This window comes from Megalobrama amblycephala, linkage group LG23 (assembly GCF_018812025.1).
Source record: "Megalobrama amblycephala isolate DHTTF-2021 linkage group LG23, ASM1881202v1, whole genome shotgun sequence".
Lineage (NCBI taxonomy): Eukaryota > Metazoa > Chordata > Actinopteri > Cypriniformes > Xenocyprididae > Megalobrama > Megalobrama amblycephala.
The window spans coordinates 17,018,521-17,038,649 of NC_063066.1; the positions used below are offsets into that span (position 1 = coordinate 17,018,521).

The 20,129-nt window shown below is 36.8% G+C and overlaps 1 protein-coding gene across 16 annotated transcripts in view; it reads left to right on the top strand.

The window, feature by feature from the left end:
* The window catches only part of lingo2 (leucine rich repeat and Ig domain containing 2), a 374,701-nt gene that overhangs the window by 346,338 nt on the left and 8,234 nt on the right, over positions 1–20,129 (top strand). The window contains exon 1 of one of the 16 annotated variants that reach the window (XM_048175939.1): positions 127–393. The exons of 14 other annotated variants lie outside the window; for them this stretch is intronic. In XM_048175939.1, the coding sequence (XP_048031896.1) occupies positions 316–393 (78 nt within the window). In that variant the 5' untranslated portion in view covers positions 127–315. Of the gene's footprint in view, positions 1–126; positions 394–10,540; positions 11,940–20,129 lie in introns of those variants that run through there. One more of the 16 variants, XM_048175940.1, reaches the window with a different exon arrangement.

Below are 20,129 nucleotides of genomic sequence, written 5' to 3' on the forward strand. Positions count from 1 at the left end.
GCAGTATACAGTGTTCAGTGGGTCTGGCTTGATTGAACCCTATGGACCTATTAGGGCCTTTAATCAGAAGCGGAGGCAGGCCCAGCCCCCCGGGCTTCATTATTACAGGTACAACTCCAGCTTTAACTAACTAACAAAATCTGCTGTAGCTGCAATCAAACACACAGAACATGTTAGCATGCTGTCACATAGACAGTCTTTTGGAGGTGGAAACAAGGTCATCGTTGTTGAGGAAATGCTAGGACCTGTATTAGCAGTGAACGGACATTGTGATGTAGTTGATGCATTAGATAGGACGTGAGAAATTTCTAGCTCATGGAGGGCGACAGTCATAAAGATGGAGCACAGGAGGCTAACTACTGTATAGGAGCTACTGAAATGTTACCCGATTTGGTAAGATACCATTACATTCACCCTACAAGTGTTTTGGCCAGAGCATCTCTGAGTTTTATTGTGTTTTTGTGCTTTTTAAAAGATCAAAGAATAAAGTTTTATGTTTGTCTTAATGAAATTCACTCTTTTCCATTCCCTTTAAATTCTAATTTTAAGCCCAGTTTCACATAGTCCATTGCACTAAATCTCTTAGAGCTAATTAAAAGTTTCTTTCTCACATAACGGTGTAGGGGAAAGAGATTTCAAAGTTGTTAGCAGACGTTCCCAACCATTTTTCTGTTGACTGATTTTTCTCTTCTGCCGTGTATAATGTAATGTGACATGGAAGGATGAGAACGGGGGGTATGTAGAAGGAGCTCCTCAAAGCAAGTACGTAGAGTCAAATCTGACCCTGGAGACTATGTGGCAGTTGTCTGCTGGCATTAGCATTGTGGACAGCGTGTTTGAGCATGTCACAATGTCACAGAGCTCTCACCTCCTGACAGGCAAGGATGTGCTCGCAGGAAGTGTGAGATATTGACGAGGCGCTGATATTTTTAGCTCTTTCATTAGGGCTCAGCTGAGATATCAGCCATCAATAGGATAGCATTGTTACGGTCTAAACGTGAGGTCTTAACTCTGACATACATGTCCTTAAAAGGATTGAATCTTTTGTGAGCGGCATTCTGGGAAGTTCAGTTTGATGTTTGATTTATGTGAGTTAAAAGTGTGATTTTTGTTTCTCAATTATTTAAAGAAATAAACCATTATATTTCTTTAAAAAAAAATGCCACTGCAAATAGTATGTATATGAAAGCTGTACTTTTATTGCATAACTTTATTTTATTGGATAACTTGATTATTTTATTGAACTTTTAGTTATATCAGCACAATAATGGGTTTACACTGCTGAACAAAAACCACTTTCAAAACTTTTTTAAATCCATGTTTTTATTTAAAGAGTACATCTTTGTTGTGCAGCAGTTTGTTTGCTAATCCATCCATCCATCCAATGGATTAGCTAAGACCAGCCAACAGGCTTGTTTAAGATGTTGTTTTCAGCAGGGTTGTTCGAAATGTTTACAATTTCACTGGTAAGTCGACCGTTATTCTTGCTCGTTCAGTTCCTGGTTTGGTGGCAGTATAGCTATTGTATCCGTTTTTGATTCTGTTTGAAGCATACTTTTGCATTAGCAAACACTTTGATAAACGAACACCCTGCAGGGCTCCATGTCTATCCAATTCCTTTATTTCACAATCCCTCCAGGTGGAGTTTAGAAAACCCAAGCATTATTGGCTCGTCTATTACATTGTAAAGGCTAATAAGGCTACAAAGCTACACTGCGAGACCACCACAAAGTGCTGAAGCGCAGAGAAAAGTGGAACATGATTCATCTTGTTTGGAAGGCAAGGCCTTATTAGGACTGTTGAGAGTGTGGATGGGGGCTTTTGGGGCGAGGCTTCACTAGGCTTTCCCAGCCAGCTTCCCTGTAATTGCTTTTGGCTACACCTTGAGAATTTGATGAGTTGAGATGAGACTTTGTTTGAGTGACTGCACATGGTGTCCGGGCTGCTTTAGAAACAAAGCAACCACTGCATGATCACAAAATTACATGTTACGAGATTAACTAAAAATGTATCTGTGACTGTCTGTCTGTCTATATCGCTATATTATTTATTAATTTTATACTAAATCGATATATTATTTTTAACTTTAATCTATCTGTCTGTCTAATGATTGTAAACTACATCTGAAGGAATAAAGTGTACTTTACGTGAGCTACAGCATCACACAAATACCATATGGCAAGTCCCTTATTTTTGTTATTGTATGACAAGAATGGTATGATATTTTATGTATGCTTTTTAAGTTGTAATAAGGATGTATTTCCATGCATCTTTTGATGTAAAAAAATCCTTTGATGCATAAAAGTGGGCTGCATATATTTTGAAAAAGTAATGCAAGCTGTATTTTAGGCTGACAAAGAAAGGGCACATTATCTTTTAATTTTCTCCCTTTTCTAGCTGTGCATTTGCAAATTTGGGCCATTTCTCTCTCAATTATCAGCTTTTCCACTGTATTTGTGTGGCTTCCAAGTGCTCTGGTTCAGTGTGACACTCTAATCAGCCCATTCAACAAAATAAAATTAGAAGAATGAGAAGATTTGGACCTAGGACACTCCCCTAATGAATTTGAAGGCTTTGAAAGGTCCAAAAGGCTTAACAAGAGAGTGACATTGAGAGGGAAAATGGTGGCTGCACAGACAATGTTAAAGGGATCCTGGAGTCATTACATGGCTATTAGAGTGCATTACGGCTTTGAGTGTAATAGAAACTCCTACTGTTTGTCTCTGGTGGATGGAATAATTTCCGGAACCTTCCCATATCCCAAAATGTACCTCAATTTCTCCCTGTTAACAATAGGGGACAGCACTTCAGCTATGCTTCTCATTCTTGACAAGCTATTACCATAAGTTTCCGCACACACTCCATCTTTGTGAAATGGAAGGCTTCAAAGTAATGCTCTCCCCAGGACCGTGGAATCCCCTTACACACATGCTTTGTTAAGACTGAGAATGTGCTGCGTACTTCACACTCCTCACAATATAATCATGTGATTCCACATCTTTTTCTCTTTCGCGTTCACTCCCTTTCCTCAGAATTTCAGTCAATTTCTGTAATCCTATCTGCAACAAGAAATGCCTTAGTCATTTTACTTTAGAAAGGGGTTGATAGTTCAGGATGATCTCATTATTCTATAGCCATTTAAATACATAAGTGTGCACAAATGCTTTTGTAAAATTAGATAAAACGTAAACCCTTTTACAAATTTAGAGATTGATGGAGTGCAGGTGACAAAGTTCAATAATCAGACAGAATGCCAATGTCATTTTTCACTGTGACGAGAAATTTTGTCAAATTAAGACCTTTTAAGAGCTAATGTATGCATAAATGCAATCCAAATTGGACTAATAAAGGTAAAGTCATTTACACATTTAGTCTAGATTAATTTAATTACCATCAAAGCTCTAAAATATAAGTGATGTGTTGCAGTGTGAAATTAACACAATTCACTCGTTTACTGATTTGAGTATGTATGTGCTGTCACAGTGATTCCAACTTCTCATTAGAAATCATATACAGAACAGAATGAAACCATTATAATGTTAAATTAGGTATATGTGTTAACTGCATTAAATACATGTCATAACATTTAAGCTTTAAACATTTTATCTCACAATGCAGTATATGAATCTCAAATTTGTAAAGATTTGTAGGGTTTACGTTTTAGATTCCTTTATTACATTCATGACATGCATTTTATATGTATATAGGAGTATTTACGAATGGTCACACTTTAGTTTAGGGTCCAGTTCTCAAACAAACTATTAACCATGACTTTTGCCTCAATAATCAACTAATTACTGCTTATTAATAGTTAGTAAGGTATTCGTTAAGTTTAGGTGTTGGGTAGGATTAAGTGATGTAGAATATGGTCATGAAGAATAAGTCATTAATAAGTGCTTTATAAGTAAGCAATAAGGTACGAGAGGTTGTGCTGTATCGTGAATAACTCCGCTTCGTGTCATGCCTAACAACCCCTTCAGCCATGACTTATTCACGATACAGCACTAGCCTCAAGTACCTTATTGCTTTTATAAAATGGTTACCACACAATACAAATATTAAAGCCAAGAATATGTAACAATGTAACTTTCATGAAGTAAACTCTTACTAAAAGCCTTCCTTCCACCGGAAAAAATAGTCCCCGACCGTGAACAGCAACAGAAATTACATTATTACGCCATTAGATGGCAGCAAAGACGGTCTTTATGAGTGTGTCAGTCAGTAGCGAAGACTTTTACATTGAAAAGACTGAATTGTTGTGAATACGGAACAAGACGCAATTGACAAATGTTTTGACTAGCGCTGTCAGTGATGGAAAAAACCCTTAACCGTTAAAAGGACAAGATAAAATATCGGACATTTAAACAGATTTTTTATTATAACCATAGGACTGACCTGAAGGAAAATGCTAAATCTGAATGCAGGTAATAAACTCGCTCACTCGATCTCTTACTCGCAATACTCTTCTACATAATACAGTAAGCTTCAATTTACAATATCAATTGAGAACATACAGTTTACGTTGCTAAGAGTGGTTGCTAAGGGTGTTGTGTAGTGATACACAGAACCGTTGGGTGAAGCGGGCATAGCCGTGTTTTATCGTGAATAAAACACAGCTATTGACAAATCAGAATCAGGGACAGGAACTAACCGTTTTATAAGTAGTAATAAACAGCCAATATCCTAGTAATATATATTCTAATTATCAACTAGTTAACAGTAAGAATTGGAACCTAAAGTATTACTGTACAAATACTATGAGATCATATTTGATAGCCACATAGAGGAAAGGAAAAGGATAATGAGGCTGAATTTCAGAGGTCCCCATCCTATTATGCAAGCAAAATGCGCACAGGGTCTGTCAAGTCAGGTGATGTTTGAAGTCCCTCACTTTTACAAGATGTCTTGGATATGTTAATGGGGCTCTTGGGACTCTTGTGATATACAGTACAGTATGTCCAATTTAGTACTATGAGAAGAAATAGTAGTCTTTCTTAACAGCGAAGCTCTATTTTAGCTTCATTGTGTAGATAAAGGTCAGTCGGCCCTCTGTTTCTCACACACTCTCAATCTTGGCAGTGGTTTTGTTGATGAGAAATACATAGCTCCATCTTTTCCCAGGTGTGTTCTGCACACATTCCAGTGTGGGGCCACTGCCTGGCAGGGGTCCATGATGTGGTCTTCTTCTGAACTTCAAGCAACTTATTAAATTCCCTGCCAGTGCCAACTTCATTTCTGCACTTTGAAATGGTTCAGTTCCCATCACCTGCTTGGATATGCCACAGTGCCGGTGAGCACACAGCACAGATTGTCGAAAACTGCTCTCTCTTGCTGCTATTCGCTGAACTCTTTTCAATTCAGATGAAAGTGAGATGGGCTACAGATAGTTCTGTGTGGAGGAGAGCTCTATTCAAACCTGATGAGCAGTAAATGTGAACCAGGTTTGAAGTCTTAAAAGACCGAAACCCATTTAAGAAAGGCACTTTTCTGTGCTTACTCTGAGCTGCATTTATAAACATGTACAGTACATTTTTTACAAGGACCAATGATTTAACTCTTGCTTTCTTTGAAAGCTGTTAAATGAAGTTGACCACCTCATTGTGGCCAGCATTTGTTATTAAATAATTTCTATCTATCTATCTATCTATCTATCTATCTATCTATCTATCTATCTATCTATCTATCTATCTATCTATCTATCTATCTATCTATCTATCTATCTATCTATCTATCTATCTATCTATCTATCTATCTATCATTAATATTCTGGTGTCATATCTAGAGATGTTGACCTACTATATCGATCGAAACAACAAACATAATTCCTACAATCCTCAATGTAAAGTGAAAGACAATTATTAATACAAATGCTCTGTTAAAATGACACAGACATGAAAATATCTTGCATGTGGGCAAATTTCCCAGACATATCTTTATTCCAACAGTGAACTGAAAGTATTGTTGATTGTTGTATAAAAAAATACATTAAAGTCGGATCCATTGCATGGCAGAAGCATATAGTAGTAGTAGTAGTAGTAGTAGTAGTAGTAGTAGAAGTATATACTGTAATACTTTAACATGTGGACCAAGACCATGCTGCAATAGAAGCACACTATATTAATTATATAAATAAATACATTTGGTATATGGATGGATTTATTTATTGGGCATGGGCTTCATTTTGTGTTTCAGTTTGAAGTTTGAATCTACCATTGACAATTACTTTGAGTATTTTGTGTGATTTACTTTTTTTTTTTTATCCATATGATTCTTTTAAAACGAATCATCAGCACAGCATGACACCTCCATTGCCCTTAAAAGTAGAATGCTAATTAAACATAAGTATGGGTTGGGCTCTGGGATATCACTAACTCTATGTGTAACAGCCATCTGGACGGTAATTAGGCCACTGGACCCTTAGGTACTTTAACAAAGCAATTTGAGAGTCTCAGTTGGGAACTGACTAGCCCTGATCACACCTGAAGAGAGTCCTTCAGTTCTTCAAGTATAACACTTAAGGTAGAATTGTTAATAAATTGTCAGTTTGAGCCTACTAGATCCTAAATGGAAAAAGTAAAGCTCTTAAGTAGCTACGAAATGAGGAAAATGTGTTACTTAGACTCTGTAAATCACTATTCCTGAGTTAAAACAGGGGTGAAGCTACACAGTTTCCACAAACAAGGGCCCCCAAGGCAACCGTTGCCCTCTGTGAATTAATCTTTATGGCTGCGTATCCTGTAGCAGTGAGGGTCCCAAACCAGGCAATTATGTTTCATAGGAGCTCTTTCTGACAATGGAAGAGATTTATATTTTTTGGAAAAAGACCTGCAGACATTATTCCACTGTGTCATTTTAGGTTATTTTGACGGACTGTGGCATGAACAACTGTCATTATAAGCATGCTGATGAGCTTGCTGTGTTGCAGGAATTTGAACTTAGCATATGCCAGGAAGGGAGAGGCTCGTACTTGGTATGACAGTTTCCTAAATGAGGGTTGGTAGGGGACATTTTTCTGCCCGAATCCAGGAGGAGCTAAAAATGGGAATAATTGCGAAGGGATTTGGAGGAGGATAAAGAGGACTGACAGTAAAACAATGCATTTAAGGGTTATGGAAATGTTTATCTGCCCAACATTTATAAGCTATGGCTCTGTGACAAGAGATATGTGGCAGCAAAGACGCAACGGATGAAGGTAGATGGTGAAGGGTGGCACAAATCTCTCCCTCACTTATCTCATTGTGTTGTCTTTATCCATCTTGTCTGTCAATGTGATCCATTTCATTTAAAAATCCATGGCTTCCCTTGTTGCAAGCTAAAAGTTGTCATTTAGTTCTCTCCTGAGAAGACCGTACGCTATCAGGTCCATCTAATGGAGCCAGTGCAGGAGTCAATAAGTAAAGTAGGCATGGCCAGAAAAGGAAAGAGAAATCGCTAATGTGCCATGGGTAATGACTGAGATAGAAGGCTTGTTAACGGGCTTGTTTGCAGGAAAGCTCATTCTTCCACCTTATCTTGCAGCCACAGACCCAACACCCACCTAGGCTCTTCACATGTGCACCGATATATTTGACTGTTTGAGAGTCTGAATCTCAGCATGTGACCATCTTAACAAAGCTACACACCAGCTGAGGGTTAAACATGTTTCTTTCTGATATGTAGAGTTGATAGATGGATCCAGAGTGGCTTCTCCACAGTGCTCAAGGCTGCTTAAAGTTAGTTCGCTCTTTATTCACCATGGGTAAAAATGCGCTCTTAAAACATTCTCAAGAGGGCTGAAGAATTACTATTTCTGTGGCGCATAGAAGAGAGTGAGGAGTATTCAAGGACAGCAACTATGGTTTGGACAGATTTATGATTCTTGACGTATAAAAGAAAGCACATTTAATTTTTGACGTATTTGTGTTGTTGCTGTAGCTCTAAAGGCTCACGTTAACTTCTCTACTTTTCATACATCCTGTTGTTTTGCCCAATATTGGATTTTCTTTCCTTCACTCACTCACTCACTCACATAAAATATACAGAGATGTGAAAGCGCTTAAGAACCCAGAGGCAAGCATAAGAATTAGGCCAAAAAAAGAAAAATATTTGAGGATCATTTGTGAGTAAGAACAGTGTAGAGACATAAAAAAAGAGCAATAGGGAACACAGATTATCACAAAAACAGATAGACAACATCTTCAGATGGGAAAATGTCACTGTTTTGTAATGATACGAAATCAAGTTTTGCACATATAGAGTCACTATGTTACCATTTTGGCCAGTTCAAAGTGAGTTTAATTGAACTGAATGAGCTTGAAATTCTAAGGAATAGGTTGTTATATTTTGTATGCTTGACTAGAGCTTGCATATTAGAGTTGAGATAGGTGAAAGCTAAATGACTCCACTATGTATGGGTGAGTACCATTACAATAAATGTCATCCTTAAGGGAAAGTTCACCCAAAACAAACAAACAAAAGTATAATTTATTCATCCTGATGCCATTCCTAACCTTTATGCATCTGTATTTTGTAGAACACACTGGGGTTTAATATTGTTTTGGACCCAATTGATGTTCATTGTATGGGCAAAAACAAATAAATGATGAATAAATTATGACAAATTTGAGTGAATTCATTTGAAGTCATTTTCTCTTCTTTGTTGTTTGTTTGTTTGTTTGTTTGTTTGTTTTTCTTTATCAGCATTCTTCGAAATTCATCTTTTGTGTTTCACAGAAAAAAAGAATATCATACATGATTTAAAAAAATGATCATTTGTAAATTATTTTCATTTTAGATTAACTATCCTTTTAAAGCATGGTACAAAATAATACGGCTTTGTTCTCCTAGTCCATTTAATCTGAATACATATTGCTTTAGATACCATTTCCAGTCATAATCACAGGCACACTTGTTGTCATGGTGCATTAACTTGGGAATATTGCCATATTGATCGAACAGTTACAAAGACAAGGATCAGCAATCTGGAAATTCAGCCCATAATCTCCCTTTCACATATGTTTTCATTTCAGTCTCCAAACTGTGGTATAATCAATAACTAATCAATCTCCTGGACAGCAAATAGGACCAGGTTCCCTTGAGAGACTCTTCCTTGCCACCTAATAAGATAGAGACATAAAATATGGAGAGTTATTGGAGGAACTCATGCATTCATCCTCTGATGGGTTCATTAACTCATTGCTTATAAAGTAGAGAGAATTAGCCATGTGTGGTCCATCTTAAGGGTTATCAGACTCCCCTGGGACCATGGGGTCATTTAGTCTTATCAGTTAGTCACTTTTCAAAAAGAGTGGTTGATTTTAATCTACTTTTTTTAAGAGACACAAGGAAACAATGGCCATATTGTGAGAACACTTACGTTTTTAACGTATTTGTGGCACAGGAACACGTGATCCAAGACTGAGTGCTGCAGTACTGAACATGGCTATACACCATTCAGAACTGTTTTGCGAGTGCCTTTTAAATTCTAATTTCCAATTTAATTCTTGATTTTTAATTGAATTTAGATGGAGGTAGCAAGCAGGATTCAGAAGTGCAGTTTGAAGTTGAATGCAAGGAAGTGGAATTAAAATGAATTGAAATTCATTTAAAAAAGACAATTTCTTGTTTGAAAGTTTTAGGGAAAAGGCATGAAAGAAAGAAAGAAAGAAAGAAAGAAAGAAAGAAAGAAAGAAAGAAAGAAAGAAAGAAAGAAAGAAAGAAAGAAAGAAAGAAAGAAAGAAAGAAAGAAAGAAAGAAAGAAAGAAAGATAGATAGATAGATAGATAGATAGATAGATAGATAGATAGATAGATAGATAGATAGATAGATAGATAGATAGATAGATAGATAGATAGATAGATAGATAGATAGATAGATAGATATGACATCCAAAGTATATAAAGGTAGTACAACTAGATCTCTTATTGAATCCAAAAGGTTTTAATTATATTTTGCTACATATAAAGGTATTTTAAAGTTTTTGAAGTGTCAAAAGGTCATTCGGTTTAACCGTCCAAAGGCCAATATAGTCATTTCATTTGTGATTCAAATATCTTAAAATGTTATAAATGTTTATATTTTTTATATGATTTTACAACATCATATATCAACATAGTGCAAAATAGTATTGAAATTATGTGAAGAAGTCATTGCTTTGTTATGAGAAAGATGAATGAATTTCATTGATGTCATTCGGAGTAACCAAAATAAAGGGACCGTTTTGGATCAAGTCATGCGGTCAGTATCATGTGACAGGATGTGTCATCATTCAGACACCTGCAAAGGACCACATGGTCATTCGGTAAAACCAAAATTTTGTCCATCTTGTAAAAAATGACAAAAGCAGTGCTAATTGATTATAAAAACCACATAATCTATTTGTTAACACTTAATAAAACTTCAAAATTAATTTTCATCTCCATTATGTTTGTTTGTTTATTCATTCGTCAAATGACCCATATCCAATTAATATATAAAGACAGATTCATATTTGTCTTTAATAACAGTAACTAATATCGGTTTCTATATTGCTGATATTGTTGTTCTTGTTTTTCTATCCTTCCTCCAATGCTTTGGAAAAATGTGAAGTCTGTCATGCGAATAAAGCAATTTGAATTAATTTCTTCAATTCTGAATTTTGCCGTAGATCAGTAATACTGTATGCCTTCCATAGGAACATATTTTCCAACACTGTGTCACTGAAAAGTGAAAACAGTATTAATATTGCAGCCGATAAGTCATGCTGAATGCTCAGCATGGTAATTCTGAGCACTGCTGTGCCGATATTGAGCGCTGGACAAGTTCCTTGTCAATAAAGTGCCAACAGATGGCAGATAAAAAGCAAGCCTGTGTGCTTAGAACACCAGCACTGGATTGTTCGCGACAGGTGCAGCTGTTTTCCTTCACATACTGTATTAAAGCTACCGGCTGTAATATATTGACTCATTGCAGAGTACTTTTGTGACCTCATCTTAAGTGATGACAGACATGACGAATAAAAAACAAACTACTGTGACAGCCCTTATTATACCGCATGATATGGCACTAGAGTTCATCCAAGCTGATTATCCCAGTAACCCTCATTAGAAAAAATAAAGCAATCTATCTGCTGAAATGTATCAACCACAAATTTATGCAGAGGAATCACATGAGACATCATTAGAGAATAGGACGATTCATCTGTTAGTGTCATCTCAGTACCAAAATCCCCGTTTACAACCATGTGCCTGTTTCACTTCCCTTTGACAAAGAACACACTCTCCAAAAACCACAAACGATCAAAATATTAGATTATATGCCTGGTCTTGCTGGCGTCATCCAAAGCTGCAGACATGTGTCCTCATGTTAATACATAAAACCTAATTATTTACTCCGCACAGGTATCTAAGCTTACTGATACAATTAATATCTATTATTCATGGATCATTAAAAAGCAGCTGTCTCATGGATGTGATGGACTATAATTGAATACGTTTAACTTTTTTTTTTTTACCTTAATGGCTCTCGAATTAAATGCTAATCTCTGTTTAAGTGATTGATATTCAGAGAGAGTGTCTCATGCAACATGCAACATGCATAAAAAAGGATGAACAAGACACTCATTCACTTCAGCCTGACATCCTTATTATAAGAAGGCCATTGACTCCTAATGCTACTAAAGAGGCTGACCACAAATTCATGTAAGATTTGAAACATTCTTTTGAATAAATTATGTGTTTAAGTGGTAATATATTGTATTGACTAAAGGTTAAAGGTTATGTTTTTGTTGACTATTCTGTCTGTTTGTGCTGAAAGAGGGAGGGATAGAGGGAAAGCGGGAGGGAGTGGGGAGGAGAGAAAAGAGGCGAAGTCTTAGCAGATGGAGATGGAGGACCATTCTGTGTTTGAGCTGGATTCCAACTGGGATTAGTGAGAGCTTGTCAGAGGCACTGCTCGGGCAGGATGAAGAGATGGAAAAGCTGGTATGCTGCTCCTTTCATTTGATTATGAGCTTCTTTGAACATTTGCACTTATACCAATGATAATGGCTCTGGATGGGATTGGATATCTCTAACTGGCTGTTTCTCATTTTAGTCTTGAGCAAAGGGAGAGGGAGAGAGATGGAGTGGGTGAGGGAGAGAGATGGAGTGGGTGCTTTGTTTTGAGGATGCAACCTTGAGAGATCATTAATGTCTGGTGCCAGTTTCATTATTTTTGCAGTTCATTCCTTTGGAAATGTAATTGCATACCCTGCAAGATGATTTGAAAGATACTCTTCTCACATGTGCGCATAAATCCAGGGGGAAGGAAGACTTTATGCGACAGGCTGCATTATCAGAATCTCACTTTACAAAATCGAACTGCATTCAAATCAGGTCTGTACTATTTTGTTCAGGGATGTAGGGAGGTTATCAATTTCTTCTGCTGTTACTCCTGCTGCAAAGTAAGCAAGTGTGGTGATCATACACCCCTGAAGTATTCCTAATATAGTCTAGCCCACATTCATGACTAAACCTCTTCAGTGAGTGAGTGTTCGCACACTGACCTCATAATACACACTTCAACTTCCCACACGGCCTCAGCTTTTCCAAGACCACACAGACTATGCACACACTTGCTGTTGCTTCCTGCTGACACTCCAAATGTATTCACGCTAAGAACAGAAGTCTCTCTCTGCTTTTTTTTTTTTTTTTTTTTTCAATTTTCTCAAGTATTGGAAATGCTGGCTGGTTTGATGCTTTGTTATTTTCTGTAATTACCAACTGCTTTTATACTACCTTCGTGAAATATTAGCATAACCACTCATGCTATAACATTGGACATTTTTTCTTGTCTTCCTCTCATCTATATCTTTACTTTTAGATGCTTTTAGGACAATAACACTTTTGGCATTGTCCAGAGCCTATAACCTGATGCCTAATCTTAAGAAAATGTATATTCTCAACCTCAGAAGCAGATTTTATTTTCTACTTATAAAATGGTTAGTTCCTGTCCTTGATTCTGATTGGTCAATAGCTGTTTTATTCACGATAAAACACGGCTATGCCCGCTTCACCCAAAGGTTCTGTGTATCACTACACAACACCCTTAGCAACCACTCTTAGCAACGTAAACTGTTTGTTCTCAATTGATATTGTTCATTGAAGCTTACTGTATTATGTAGAAGAGTGTTGTGAGAAAGAGATCGAGTGAGTGAGTTTATTACCTGCATTCAGATTTAAAAATCTGTTTAAATGTCAATATCTTGTCCTTTTAACAGTTAAGGGGTTTTCCCGTGACTGACAGCGCTAGTCAAATCATTTGTCAATTGCGTCTTGTTCTGTGTTTCCAACAATTCAGTCTTGTCAATATAAAAGTCTTCGCTACTGAGTGATTCACTCATAAAGACAGTCTTTGCCACCATCTAATAGCATAATAATGTAACTTCTGTTGCTGTTCACAGTCAGGGACTATTTTGTCCGGCAGAAGGAAGGATTTTACTTCATGAAAGTTGCATTGATGCTTATTTTTTGGCTTTAATATTTCTGTTGTGTGGTAACCATTTTATAAAAGCAATAAGGTACTCGAGGCTACTGCTGTATCTTGAATAAGTTACAGCTGAAGGGCGTTGATAGGCACGACGCGAAGCGGAGTAATGCTCTCGGAATTATCGTAAATACATGTGTCCTAGGTAAAAATTGCACATGATCGCACTCCCAATTTCAAAATTTGAATGCGATGGGCTCGTAATCTCGACTTCAGAAGTGGGAATTATCAAATTTCCAATAGTATGTAAAGGCAGTATTATTCACGATACAGCACTACCTCTCGTATCTTATTGCTTACTTATAGTCTTTTGTACAATTTTTTCCATTTTTGCCACCCTGTTAACAGAAGTTGGGATATTAGGATAAGAATATAGTTGATTAAGTAAGAATAATTAAAGTAAAGAATAATTTAGGCAACAATTTATTATTGTTGGACACAGCTAATTGTTTTTTTGGGGGGGGTAAGTATGCTATTACATATATAATCATATTTATGTATATATGATTATCATTTTAGCATATTATGTCAAAATGATGACACCATATGATTTTAAATTTTAGATATAGTAAGGGGCCATTAAGTGGGATCCAGACATTTGATACCTTTCATGTTAAGTTAGGTTTATGTATAAAATGTATAATAGTTGTCACAATAAAAATCACAGGATTTGTACCTCTACTGCTTTAGTAGAAGTCATAGGTGCACCGAAGTGTACCTCATTTGTGGAAAGTGCTTTCCTGTACTTCCTGTCTCTTGAAGATATCTCTCTCAAGAAGCACTAAGACAGAAACCATGTTCATACAGGCCCTCCACTCCTAATTGTACTATCACAATGCATTTGAAAAATTGGATAGAAGGTGAATTGTGTAGCACATGTGTTGGCGGACCAGGCTGAGCCAAGCGTTGAAGTGTTGACTATTAGCTTTAAAAGGTGAGTTTTGTATTGCTTGCACTCTGCAACTTGCTGTCTCTCACTCCCTCCACCAGTTCAGCTGCTGCTGTGGGTTTATCCTTATTTAAAAAGCATTTTACGTAGCACATTAACTTGATGAATTATATTAACTTGAGCAACCGTGAGGAAAATATGCGTATGACTTTATCATTTTGAGTGGTGGTCGAACGGCATCCAGAAGTCATTAATTCTCATTGTTTAGGACTTCCTGGAGAGACAAACCTACAAATGTGTTCTAGCCTCATTTTGCCTCTGAGTCTCACAGCCAGGCTTTTTATACAAAGAGTAGTAATACATATTATACTGTAGGAAATTTTGCCCATTGAAAGAAAGATCCGCCATGAGCGTTCAATAGTCTACCTACTTGAAATTAGGCTACACATAACAGTAAGTTAGTTCTTCGTTTAGATTTAGGTTATGAATTAGCTCTATGCTGAACCAGAACTAAGAAAATTCTGTTCATAGCATCTTCTGTTTTAAATTGGCTTTACTTTTTGCTGTTTTCAGTTCAAATTTAACTGACAGAGTTGTCATTGTATTTGAGGCCCCTCTGTTCCTTTAACCTTGAGTGCTCAACAAGCACATTTTTGTTGTTCCTATGTCTAGACAGTGACCTCAAAGTCTTACAATGACTTATGTATGGAATAAAAATATTTATTTAATAAAAATGAATTGTCACGACATCATTGACACCAAAAAGCATTGTAGCAAAAACATAATGCACCATTTTTAAATCTGAAAAAGAATGCATGGTGGACTCGATCTTGGCAGCCTATAGTCACTAAAAATAAAAGCATATGGTTTTGGAAGAGCGAGTGTTAATAAAGACATAATTTTCATTTTAAAACAATTACTTGGGAAAACATGCTTGAAACAATGAACTGAAGAAAAACACAATTATTATTCACATTAAGCTGTTGTTGCAGGCCTCACTGAACCTGATAGCAAAGAGTGAAAGAGCATGAGAGATAGCAGTTGAGTTTCACTCTACTTCTTGGCTGCACTCCTAACAGAGGGTTATCAGTGAGAGGAACAAGAGAAGTGTCTCCCTCCGTCTATTGCTTTATCACTAATTAACGCAGGCCCGTTCCTCCTGATGAGCTCAGTGTGAAGCGTATGGTTGGTCGCTGCATAATTAGTGGGGTTTTCAGATTCTGCCTTTGATTCTCACAGTCAGAGATGTTGATCCCACCTCACTTCCTCAGCGGGGGTGGGCGAATGTGCTGCCGCAGCAATTGGAGCCCCTTATATGGGGTGCTGAAAAACTGTAAATTGCTCTTCAGGGCTTTTTGTTACCCAGCATGAAATTCACCTCTCAAAACAGATAAATAAATCAAGCTCCAGGTCAGAGACAGTTTTTCAAAAGCAGAGTCATCAAAAATGATGAAATTTACCATCCCATCAGTTCTGTCCCATTATGAATAAATGATGTTAAAATCGCTGTATAAAAATGCTTGAGGTTTTTATTGTGATTATGCTGACTTATATACTGTGATTATATGCTTATATACCTGTTTTATGTCTTACTGTATTTGAAAAAAAAATAATAATTTATTCCTGTGATGTCAAAGCTGAAAATAAAGTGTTACCCTTAATATTTTTGTGTAAACAGTGATACGTTTTTTATTATTTGATGAACAGCATTTATTTGAAACAGAAATCTTTTGTAATATTATAAATGTCTTTATACAACAGTTCTGTCTGGTTCTCGAATCTGATTGGCTGATAGCCATGCGATATTTCAGTGATAACAGCACTCCTACTGCCTTTTCACCGTTTGTATCACTCCGCTTGAAGTGACCGTCATGGCGGCCGATCAAATCAACCGTAATTTTTACAAATACTACTTCTTGTACCACAAACTGTAGTTTTAATAGTTTTTTAGGCGAGAATGTAGTTGTTTAGACCTGAAATATGTGACTCATATTTAATAACAGCGCCTATTTTACAATTTGTTTTGACGTTTTCGGAGATGCGAGCTCGAGTGGGTCAGCGGCCGTTCAGTGCTTCTGTAACCGCCGAGAACAGCTTCATCTCGGCCAGTGCCTCGGGGATTTGCCGCTGGCTCTTATAGTGGTTAAACATGAGACATAATTCAATTTGAGTACATAGAACGGGCAATCTTTGGTCTTATTAATCTATTATTTGTTCCAGAGCAAGTCGAATTGTGCTATATTAAATTTGATAATAATAAACGTTACGTTACATCCTTATATAGCACATTGGCTACAACTAGACGGGACATATCAGACTCTTCTCCGCTACGTAATACGTAAAACATTAAACTTTATAAACATATGTTTTTTTTTTGAGTAAAGAAAACGCTTTACAATTTTTTTTTCAAACATCAGATCTTTATTTACCTTTGCATTGCACAGAGGACATGTCCAAACTGCGTGCGCACTTTATTCAGGAGGTGAGGCAGATTAATGAGGCTTGATTGACAGTTTGAGGATCCAATGGAGTTAGGAGGTTTTGTCACAAGCTCTTTAAAATCCTTTTCATTCGTTAAATATTTGTAAAACCCACATACAAGCGTAAATGGTGACCTAATTTTTTACTAGTGCTTTATGTTTGACTGAACTGTACAGTTGTGCTTATTTGTTGTTCTAAATATTATTGTTAATAAATATGATTTTATATAAATATGTCCATTAAGTAATATGGATTGAGTGAACATTACATTAATACGCCATTAGATGCGGGCAACACTTTACAGGAGAATGAGTCAGTGAAGCACAAGAGACTTTTAAATTGAAAGGAACTTTTGCAAAAGGAAGTTGTTTTAGCGCTGTGGTGTAATGGATGTTACGGAAAAGGACAAATACAAAGATCGCTTTCCTCAGCGGACATTCAAACGGACTTGTATAAAGGATATAATATTATGGACATCGACTTGAAGAATGAATGTAATGCAATATACCAGACACAGGTAATAGCCTACTCTCTCTCTCTCGCTCTCGCTCTCTCTAATACTGTACAAAATTCAATGTGTTTCAATGAAGCGACTCAACGTTCCTTCGTTACTAGTTCTAAAGTGACGTTTTAGAGTTAGTAACGGAGGCTTGGTTTAACTGACAACTTGAGTTTTGAAACGTTCCTTCGTTACTAGTTCTGAAGTGACGTTTTAGAATTAGTAACGGAGGCTTGGTCTAACTGTCAAATTGAGATTTGAATCCGTGGCGGAAGGAAGTAGTGCTGCACAAAATAGGGTTTTAAAGACACTCCATTGTTGTTCTTATTTATTTACACACTCGTGCCGTCGAACTGTTGTATAAACGCAATATCACACTCGTAGCCGTGCGATATGGCTGTATATCAGCACGCTGTGATTACCTACGGCACTCGGCCGCCTACGGACGAATCACAGCGTGCTGATATACAGCCATATCGCACGGCTACGAGTGTGATATTGCTCATTTAAAGTCACCTTTAAGCATTTTATTGTATCCTTGCTGAATAAAAATATTACTTTCTGTAAACAAAAATAAAGTGCTTTAATAAAGAAAATCTTAGTAATACAGATGTTAGAATCCTAAAATATCTTTGTATTTCCAAAAGCATATCGCCACCTATAAAAGCACCCCGCTGTTACTAAAGTACAATCCAATTGATTGTTTTGCTTAGGATATTTTGGATTAAAGGACATACCCTTTGCCATGTCAGTCACACTGGATTAAATAGTTGTGTATTTAGGAATCAATGGGCTTGGTATTGGTATTTTCAATTTATGTTCAGAGGTCCTTTGATTGTATAATGTGTGAAAACTCACTTTGTAATTCTGAATCAATAGTAGGAGAAATTGACTTATTTTGGTCAAGGGGCCACTGGGGTTTCCTGTCTATTCCCATGAACCACTGCATGTGGGGTTTAACAGCCTGCTGGCGAGTTTCTCAAATGCTAACATTATTGAACCAACAACAACACTGTTAAAGTGGCTAATAGATGTGACATCATGATATCCTTATACTGCAAACTTTATTCTTTCTCAGCCCAGATGACGACATTTTGATAAAGATCTGTGGCGTTCTCCTTACAGATGAGCTTGGAGAAACTTTTGAGGGATTGACTCCTCGATACAATTGGCTGTGATGATATCACACAAACCCACTAAAACATTAAGGGCTAGATGTTCACACTTCCTCTGTTTTAACCTGCAAGTTAATTACATCTTTCCTTCAGGGTAGCATCGTTAGAAGACATGAGACTCATTAAAATGAAAAAATGATTTAATAATGTTAACACATTATACAGATGTGAACTTACTGCTGGGACAGGGCTGGTAAACGAAGACGTCCATGCCAATGCTCTTTGTGTTTACTGGAATATTTTAACCCGTTTCTGTGAAATCCATACGCGTTTATCACATAGCGTTGCATTAGAATAAGCATATAACAAACAAACTACGCTCACAAGGATGGAAATCTCGCCTTTGTTGTAACATGGTGTCTTTTGAAAAACACTAAAAGTGCAAAAAAACAATTGCTATTTTTAGGCTGTATTTCTAACACAGCTGTTTGTGTGAGGTGGTTGTTTCTCTAAAGATTCAGGTTCAACTGAGGCAGGTGTGTGGCTTAATATGACTGGAAAAAAACAACAGGAAAATATATGCTCTGCTAAGACGTCGCTAAAGGAACTCATGATTTCTGTGTCTAATCCAAACCACTATGTAATATGGAATATATAAAGAATATTCAGGATTCAATACAAGTTAAGCGCAGTCAACAGATCCCGCAATATCAAATTTGAGCTGTTTTTGGAGCTTGATTAATGAGGAGGATGTTTTAAGCTATGAAACGTGCAGGATGTTTTAATGGTACAAAGACCTCTCATATGTCAAAAGATAAAAATTGGCAAATTGGATTTCTCATGTCATGACCCCTTTAAGCTATAAAATTTAAAATAGTTGCATAAGGCATATCAAATTATATATAACTTTACACAGAAACCTTAAGTACCTCATTGTAACCCAAATTGGTTTTTGTTTTTTTGTTTTAAGAAAATGAAATGCTGCAAATGCTGTTGATTGAGCTTAACTTTCAGTGAACCCAGAATATTCCTTTAAATGCAAAATGAGACGTGTCTCCATTCAAATGCTAATATGGGAGTGACCATGCATGCAACCGTTTCTCACATGCCGTACCTCATTCTTTACGCATGATTATATTTAATTTTGTGTAATTATTCCAGAGCTTACACTATTTTTCATCTCATAATCCCTTTACCTTATTCACTTGCTGGCTGTTTGGAAAGATAGTATAACTATAAAGAAGTTAACAAAATATATGCCCAGCTTCCACAGAGCCTTTGCAGGGTGTGGCCATCATATTAGGTGGTCCACATCAGAAGGACCCAAGATAGTCTCTGAGTGGAGATATAGCACATCCTGGCTTAAAATGACATTTGTTGCTTGATTGCACATGAGTCCAGTTTGTTATCTAAAGCCTAAAACTGCCAAGGGCAAAAGACCAGAAAATGCTGGAGAGCCCATGTAAGGGTATTAGACTCGGTTCTAGTCTGGTTGACAGAGCCGGGGAGGACCATTCACAAACTTTAAGCCGATCACAGCCCGGTTGGGACAAAATACATGTTCCCAGGCTTTTAAATGGCATCTTTCTCTCCCTATCTCATTTACAGGCATGCATACACATGTCATCATATATAAGAGTGATTGGCAACTAAAATACATCAT